This window comes from Agrilus planipennis, unplaced genomic scaffold (assembly GCF_000699045.2).
Source record: "Agrilus planipennis isolate EAB-ADULT unplaced genomic scaffold, Apla_2.0 scaffold281, whole genome shotgun sequence".
NCBI classification, from domain to species: domain Eukaryota; kingdom Metazoa; phylum Arthropoda; class Insecta; order Coleoptera; family Buprestidae; genus Agrilus; species Agrilus planipennis.
Genome location: NW_020439260.1, coordinates 63,943 through 73,199, shown reverse-complemented (window position 1 = coordinate 73,199; position 9,257 = coordinate 63,943). Strand labels below are relative to the sequence as shown.

Below are 9,257 nucleotides of genomic sequence, written 5' to 3'. Positions count from 1 at the left end.
GTGTTAGATACCTCTCATATTTTATCACTGGTCCATGTTATTTAATACCAAAGTTATGTATCTAATGTTAAAAGTGCACTTTTCAATAACTTCTTTCAAATAACACTAATCTTAACCTTATATCATATTTCTTGTAACTTGTATTCATTTCGTTTTCCATTTTTTTGTGTCATTAATTTGTAGCCTGGTCTAGCTTAAAATCACCCCTTTTCTCATATTTCATTCTATTGCTGTTCGCTTGTTTCTGTCATCTGTGTACTTAAAACCTCTAGTTTATCGCTTGTGAGAAAACTCAAGATTCTTTTACATATCCATTTCAGTTTCAAAATTCATTATTGATAGATTTATTGCAGTTTCACTTCTCAACCTTATTTTTCTATGTCTCAACGAATACCGTAAGTAAAAAATGTCTAAAAGCATCTTGGGGGTAAAAACAGTTGTATATTTAAAAACATACTCAAGTCAGTCAATCAGTCAGTTGCAGTTTAGACCTTCACTTAATCAGAACCTCTAATTTTAACATTGTACAACCATCACTGTACCAAAGTAAGGGACAAATAAATTAGTTTAACTTACTTCGCTCGCCCCTTTTATTATTAAGGAATTGTTATTGTGTCGGCAAACACATAGAAAAGACTGCCTGGTGTCAGAAGCCCTGACATAGAATTTATGCAATCAAATACCTCTTTTTATCATCAATTAATTTTGAACATTTTCATATCAATATTAATGACTTTATATACATCATTAAGTTGTGATTTTTAAGATTAGGCATTTTGCAAGCAATATGGAACAAAATAGTGTTATTCCTGTTTTTAAAGCAGATAATAAGCAAGTTATACGAAACTACAGGTCTGTAGCATGCGTATTCAACATATTTACACAGTATTTATGCTAACATTATTTACATGGATTAAATGCAAAATGTTTATCAAGCTTGGTCCGCGTTTGATGGCTGACCCAGTTTTGGTCAATCGACAACTACGATAGAAATGCTTGCATACATGTGCATTAACCGTATGTGTACGAATTATATACTATACAGAGTGTTCCCACAGAACTCCCTCCCTAGTGATTAACGATAATGGTCGTCCTGTTGTGAAATATTTCGGGAAGCGTACTGGGAGGGTCTTTCTTGTTGATTGTACAGCATTGTTGAGGGTGGTTGCAGGCGCAGGAGAGGATCGTGGATGTTGTCCCTTTGACATGATGTATGTTGGTTTCAGTAGGTTAATAGATACAGTTTTCTCATTGTTGGACAGTTGTTGAACTAGGACACACACTGTTGTTTAGAGGTCTTTGTAGATGAATCTCTTCTTTTCACCATGTCGTGTTCCGGATACATCAGGCTGTAGTAGTTGGAAGTGTCGCGAAACTGTTGTACGTAAGTAGATGGACTGCTATTGATCGATGAGCTAGGTGTAGATAGAAATTCTCCAGGTAGACGTAGTGACTTTCCATATACCATGTCAGCGGTTGTTGCATTCAGATCTTCCTTCCAGACTACCTAATAGTACAATGAGAAGAATCTGGGTTCAGTGGTTATTTTGATGATATGTTATTGCAGCCTTTAACTGGCGTTGAAATTTGCTGCAGGATCATATGCCGTGGTATGGATGTGTTTGGTGTACGTTAAGTGAGACAGTTCATTGAAGAGTTGAGATTCGAATTGTCTTCTTTGATTGTAGTAATCCGTGAAGGTGCACCAAATCAACAGATCCATCCTTCCTAGAAAGCACGTGCTACGGTTGCAGCTTTTCGATCTTTGATGGGAATTCCTTCGGGTCAACGCGTGAACCGATCTACGCATGTGAGGCAGTAACGGTATCCTTCATGTTGAAGATTACCAGAGGGGCAGAAACGTGCTGGGAAATGTTTGCTTTTTGAGACCGAATGCATGCGCGTGCCTATTTGGCGCAATCACTGTTTGATGTAGCCAGATGAAAGATTGTGTGTTTAGCTTGAAATAGCACAAATACCAGGGTGCGTTAAGAAACGTAAGTGGTTGAAAGTGAAAAAGCGAAACGATAGGATCAATAATGGTCTAGTTGTTCCTGCCGAGATGCCACAGAAGATAGCTTTGTTAGTACCCGGTATATGAATACGTTTTAATAATAAGAACTTGTTAAAACAGATATGATTGGAGTACTCTATCGGACTCTTGTTGTTGAATTGCAAGGGCTTCGCAATTGATGGGACTTGATATGTCTGAAATGCGTAAAAGAGTGTCTGCTACGATGTTGATTTTGCCTGAATTTACCTTTGTATGTTTGTTGAAAATTGACTGATGAAATTTAAATCACGTGACTGTCTCGGGGAACATTTGTCACGGTTCTGACGGAAGGCAAATGTGAGAGGTTTGTGATCTATGAAAATAAAGAAGTCACGGGCCTCTAGGAAATGTCGAAAGTGCTTAATTGCACGAAAGAATGCAAGTTCTCAATCGAAAGCACTGTATTTGGTCTCCGCCTTGTCGGATTTGCCAGAGAAGAATGCTAAGTTCTCAGTTTTCATCGTGGTATTGTTGTAATACACCGTCCAAACAGTTGTCTCAAGCGTCACAAAATATAGGTAATGTTGCGTTGGGTTGAGGATGGTGTAGAAGACTAGTTTGAGAAAGTTGTTTCTGTTGAGGATTATGAGAGGATGTATAAGCAGGGGAATAAGTTTGTACAAGACTTTTAATGAATATATGTATTAACTGCGTGGCGCATTACAAAAGACTAACTAAAGTAAAGAGTGAATGCTCGAACCATAGGCTCGAACGATCGATCGTCTCTTCAAGATGCACGCGCAGGTGTTGCCGTTAGTTTCGGCGTACTAGAAATACTTTTTCAACATTGCCGCCGTTAAAGTGCCTCGATAGTCCTATACCTACCGTTCCGTTGATCCATACTCTACTTTTAGTTTTCCATTTTCCACAATTTCTCTAATGTAAAGATATATTTGATATCTGTGTTTGGTTCTTTTGTGAAATTCTGGATTCTTAATTAAACGAATTGCACTTTGATTATCTACTCTTAATACTGAAAAAATAAGACTTGTGTCTCATAAAGTATACATACCGATAACCTGACGCGTCGTCTTTGAAAGTTATGAAGTATTTCGACCGGCCTATCGATCCCACAGAGAACGAACCGTTATACGTCTGAATGTATGTGATCTCCAGGCTGTGTATTTCTTTTTCGTTCAGTCTTTTTAAATAAGAGCCTGTGTGATTTTTCGAAAGCACTTGATTCGCAGAAGAAGTCGTCAGCGTCTGTTGGTTTTACACAACGAATTAGCTCTTTTTGTATCATCTCGCGCAAGGTTTCATTGTCCCTTGAATACAACCTCAAACTCCAAGCTTTTCCTAAATTTAGGAACGTACAATACGTCTTCAATGCGCGCTGTATACCAGTTGTCGTTTACAAGTCTATCGATTAATACAGTGCCTGTACTACACACTTCATAGTCTCCGAGCGACAAAAGTACATTCGCGGGACTCTTCACTGCTTTTCTTTTTGTCATTTTTCTTTTTCGACATTCGCTAGCATAATGCCCTTTGTTTTTGCAATAAAAGTACTCAACATTTGTTTTATTACTTTCCTTATTCTTCTTGCTTTCTTTATTTGCACTTTTGGTAACATTTTTCTTATTGTTCCCGCCAAGACTTATAGAGGCTAACACTCGGGTGGCGTCATTATCTCATTCGATTCGTTTTTCTTCCTTGATTAATCGATCCAGCAAATTTTGAAGCAACTAATGACTTTCAGCAGACTATCCCACGCTGTTTGGAGAGCGTTATACCTTGACGGAAGGCTTCGGAGAATTTTCGCCATAATGGCCGTATCCGACACATCATCGCCCAATTTTTCAACTGAGCCGCCATATTTTGGACACTCCACACTACAAGTGGATACTAGTAATGCAGCGAAAATTCGTAAAAGAATTTTTATATTTGGGAAAAACTTAATTGTCTCTTAATGCACCTTTGCTGCTGTTTGGGGTAGATGTTTCCTTTCTTTACAAAGCTGTTTTCAAAGATTTATGTATTTATTTATGATTTATATAATATGTGCGTTGGTGCGTGTACACACTCAGCCGCACACTGTTATCTCAATTACAACTGAGACTCTGAAACCGCGATAAAAACGAAACGCAACTGAGAGGGATAAACAGGTTGTGTGGCTGTATTTCGTGTGCGCGTGAATTAACAATTCCTTACAAACACCTTAAGATGCTGTTCTGATTTGGGTCTAAAGGCCGTCTTGTGTTGGAGTTGCTTCCTAATATTTCGCTAGCACTAGCGGTGCGCTTCTTCAGAGGTCCTTCCATCTCCGATGTTGAATGTGGACTTGACGGCCTTTAGACCCGGATCAGAGCAATATGAGTTCACTTACTCGCTGCCAGTCTTTACCAATTTGTCACCTTAAGGGAATGCAAAATTGAAAAGCATACTATACCTGCCTAAAATGGATTAAGTAAAGATAAACGATGAAAATTGTCTTGTAGGTAGTGCATTACTAAGAAAGTAGATAATATAGAATTAAAATTGTGATTTGTCGGGGGAGACTCGACGAGGTGTGGGGGAGGGTGAGTCCCTAAGCCCTCTCAGGATCCGTTAACATTTCTTTCTGTAATTTTTTAAGAGGAATTAAATTATAAAAAAGACACAGTTGAACGAAGCAAATTGTAATTCATCGATTAATTTTTTTTATATTATTGATGCTTTTACACCATTTTTATGATTGAGAACATAGACGTATATTAATGGACGTGCCTTAGCCGTATGACGTTGTAATAATTTCTTGGCTCGAAAAGTGAGGGAGATGGCGTATGGTTTCGGACTAATGCTGTCTCTGTCATGACACGCTTACCCACTATCGTGAGAGAGATGAATGTTGTCCGAAACTTCATTCCATCTCTTTCTTTTGTTGTACCACAATTGTGACCGCTAAGGCATGTCTATTAGTGAACGTCGATGATTGAGAACATGCAGTCATATAATGTTTCGTTGTCCACTTCTCTATGGTTATCCATCAATCGGCATTCTCCTAGTTATCTATGACTGTAGTCTTAATAGGGCTGATGTCTCTAAAAAATTGAAAAAATGATAATGTAAGATTTTAACCCAATTTGTACAATAACATATTAACGTTACGTTAAAAAATGCAAGTCAAAAATTGATATTAATAATTTAAATCTACATGTTATGCACATTTAATGAACGTATCTCTTAATACCCATACGTCAAATCGAAATCACATTCAAAAACTCAAAAACAAAAAAAGACAGAGACATCCAGTAAACGATAAACGATGTTGTCGGTGCAATTTGCGTAATACATGTGATATTTTTAATCATAAATTAAAAAAAATATGTAGAATAAATAAGTCTAAGATTATTATTAATTGATTAAGTGGAATCATTTCTTCTTCTTACATTATATGTATGTACAGGGTTAGAATTTTTCTTAAATATGGACGAAAATAAATTAATGGTGGATAAATTGCAAGCAAATATTAACAAACAATGGGTTAAACTAAACGTCGGTGGGACATATTTTTTAACAACAAAAACTACCCTAGCCAGAGATCCTAACTCTTTTTTATACAGACTAGTACAAGAAGACAGTGAATTAATCTCAGATAAGGTGAACTGATTCCAAGATTATATGTATGTTTTGTTATTTGAAAATACTCTTTAGGACGAAACTGGTGCATTTTTAATAGATCGTGATCCCACATACTTTTCCCCTGTTTTGAATTATTTACGACATGGAAAATTAGTAATAAATAAGGGTCTAGCAGAAGAAGGAGTTTTAGAAGAAGCTGAATTTTATAATGTGGCAGAATTAATAAGACTTGTGAAAGAAAAAATTTATTTGCGTGACACTAGACCAAGCAGGGATAGTAAAAAGCATGTGTATAGGGTGCTGCAATGTCATGAAGATGAACTTACCCAAGTACTGATTTCATATTATGATTTAGTATTTTTATTATACATCACATTTTTAGATGGTATCTACAATGTCTGATGGCTGGAAATTTGAGCAACTAGTCAATATTGGATCACAGTATAATTATGGCTCAGACGAACATGCCGAATTTTTATGTGTAGTTAGCAGAGAGTATGGTGTGCCAGAAACTTCAGAAGTAGAACATAGCGATCGAGGTAAAGTTCTACAACAAAAAGGTTCTCGTATGTAAAATTTTACTCAACTAGAAAGTAATGTGACAATTTGAACTTCTATTTGTGATAAAATACTAGGAAACTCATAAAATTAGTATATCTGTGTGCATTTCATGCACATCTTTTGTTGAATATTTGAAGATAAAGAATCTTTTGATTTTTTTAAAGATTTAAATTAGAATGTAAGCACTATAATAAACATATGTAATAATATACCAAAATAGTTTTTTAGCTACATCAGTTTAAACACATTTTGTTGACTTTGAAAAATTGATTGTAATTAGTAGTTAATAATTTCTATTAATGGTGCATACATTTTGTCATAATGATAAGGATTCATTTAGGCAATAAATTCATTTTATCAATCATGTGTTACTTCACAAGATGTGTAATTACTCCAGTACTATTTTAATTTTAGTCTGGCAATACTTTTCTAAATAATAGGGATGTTAAATATATTTCTTGATATTTCTAATATATGAAATGTNTCGTGATCTCTGCCACCCTGAGTACTGAAAGAGCTGCTGCCCTCCTTCAGGGACTTGTCTTAGTCTGGTTTCTCTTTAAGAACCCCTCCATTATGGTTGAATCTATGATCCGTCTGCCTAAATCATCGAAACTCGCAAGCCGATCCACCAACTCTAGTTTGTACCAGAGTTTCGTCAAGGTTCAAGTCCCGTCGGATCGGTTACAATAACAATAACACATTTTTTTATTTTACGTATAATACGTTGACCTATCAAATTTCAGCAAAAATAATTTACAAGCCACTGAGTAAATACAGTCTGTAAATAAAATCCCAAGTTATGCAACAGACTTTGTTGCCAACATTTAACGAAGATTTATCCGAATAGTTTCGTTTGTATTGTCGCTTTATGATCGTTTCCAAATAATATTATCTTAAGAATACCAAACCAATTCTGCATCTGACAAGATTATGCTGTTAGGCACTAGTTTAATGATGAGCACCTGCAAATGAATACATGTAGTATGACTAAACGCTTCGTGGTGATAATACTCATACTATTTATTTAGGGTGTGTTCCGAAATATAACCCAACATACTGGACAGTGCTGATGACGTTATAAATCGACGCCATATTGTACTGGTGTGGCACCATATTGTACTGGTGAGACAAATGTGATGTAGTAGTATATCAAACGGGCGTGTGTGCATCAGACATTGAGGAATTTTTTATTGTGAGAAACTTTAATAAGTTTTAGAGCAAAATTATTGTAAACGAGCACAAACACTATTGTCAATATGGCGTCAAATTGACATCAATACACTGGCCAGTATATTTCGGAACGAATCAACAGTATGGCGTCGATTCATTACGTCATCAGCACTGGTCAGTATGCTGGGTTATATTTCGGAACACATCCTTATTACTATCTATTATTTCATGAAAGTACCAAGCTGCCAAGCTCTCAACACTGTCAACATGCATTAGAGATATATATATATATTTACTAATTCATGGCTTCCATAGTCCCTTTGTTTATTTAAGTATGGAAGTGTTAATCTACCAGCAATGACCATTTAATAAAACGGAATAGTGTTGTAAGGATACGTATTAAAATATTCCTTGAATCGAGTATTTCAATTTTCGGATTAATCCAAATATTTTACTTGATAATACGTATTCGGAATAATCTAGCTTATTTAGGATGCGTAGCCTGTTCGATCGCCAGTGTTAATGCGCGCAAGCAGCTACGTCATAACATTACGACTTCTACAAATTTCCATGTCTCTGATTCGTAACAATATGCACGCGCTTCGAAAGTATAGAAGAGTATTCTCAATTTTTACCCACTACACACAACCTCAAATTAATGAGGAAAAATTGTTGCTGTTGTCACACCCCCGCCGGGAATCGAACCCGGGCTCTTTGGCTTTACGCGCCAATGCTCTGACCACTAAGCTACGAGAGATTTTGCCTCATTAATTTGAGGTTGTGTGTAGTGGGTAAAAATTGAGAATATTTCATATTAAAACAAACTCACTTCGGGAACTTACCTTACCGTGCGTAAAGAAGTTTCATTTCAAAAATAAATAAGCATTAATTAGATTTAGCCGTTAATCAAAAAGAATGTACGGTGTGTGCCTTCTTCGGACTTCCTAGTCCCGTGGACCCTTATAACTAATTTTTTTTTAAATTTTAATTGTAAACAAATAAATTATCAATGAAACTATTAAAATGTAGTAAAAATAGGGTGGATAGGCTGACTAGTCTAATATAAATTTAGAACAGCTTAATTTAGACCGGATTAATTATAACAAAATGAGAATATTGATATTAAAAACAGGTTTCATTATATTTTAAATGTGATTATTATGGAATATGTTCCTTTCATGTCTTTCGTTTAACACAATTAAAAATAGACAAAAAAAATTATAATGAAGTTGAAAAAAGGTCAGCCAAAAATATATATTCATTTTGGAACTATATAAATAATCTCTCTAAAAGCAATATTTGCAAATATTTTGAACTAGATGTTAGATACCTCTCATATTTTATCACTGGTCCATGTTATTTAATACCAAAGTTATGTATCTAATGTTAAAAGTGCACTTTTCAATAACTTCTTTCAAATAACACTAATCTTAACCTTATATCATATTTCTTGTAACTTGTATTCATTTCGTTTTCCATTTTTTTGTGTCATTAATTTGTAGCCTGGTCTAGCTTAAAATCACCCCTTTTCTCATATTTCATTCTATTGCTGTTCGCTTGTTTCTGTCATCTGTGTACTTAAAACCTCTAGTTTATCGCTTGTGAGAAAACTCAAGATTCTTTTACATATCCATTTCAGTTTCAAAATTCATTATTGATAGATTTATTGCAGTTTCACTTCTCAACCTTATTTTTCTATGTCTCAACGAATACCGTAAGTAAAAAATGTCTAAAAGCATCTTGGGGGTAAAAACAGTTGTATATTTAAAAACATACTCAAGTCAGTCAATCAGTCAGTTGCAGTTTAGACCTTCACTTAATCAGAACCTCTAATTTTAACATTGTACAACCATCACTGTACCAAAGTAAGGGACAAATAAATTAGTTTAACTTACTTCGCTCGCCC

General features: G+C 35.3%; 1 protein-coding gene across 1 annotated transcript; it reads left to right on the top strand.

The window, feature by feature from the left end:
- Positions 1-5,438: 5,438 nt before the first annotated feature.
- LOC108741868 (BTB/POZ domain-containing protein KCTD5) lies at positions 5,439-6,655 on the top strand. Its single transcript, XM_018476835.1, has 3 exons — positions 5,439-5,635; positions 5,690-5,947; positions 6,000-6,655. Exons 1-3 carry the CDS (start codon positions 5,462-5,464, stop codon positions 6,189-6,191), a joined length of 624 nt encoding a protein of 207 aa, XP_018332337.1. The 5' UTR covers positions 5,439-5,461; the 3' UTR covers positions 6,192-6,655.
- The last annotated feature ends 2,602 nt before the right edge of the window (positions 6,656-9,257 follow it).

Coding starts and splice junctions, on each gene's coding strand:
- LOC108741868 (XM_018476835.1), top strand. CDS start 5,462: ATGGACGAAAATAAATTAATGGTGGATAAATTGCAAGCAAATATTAAC. Junction 5,636..5,689: donor GTGAATTAATCTCAGATAAG/GTGAACTGATTC, acceptor AATACTCTTTAG/GACGAAACTGGTGCATTTTT. Junction 5,948..5,999: donor ATGAAGATGAACTTACCCAA/GTACTGATTTCA, acceptor TCACATTTTTAG/ATGGTATCTACAATGTCTGA.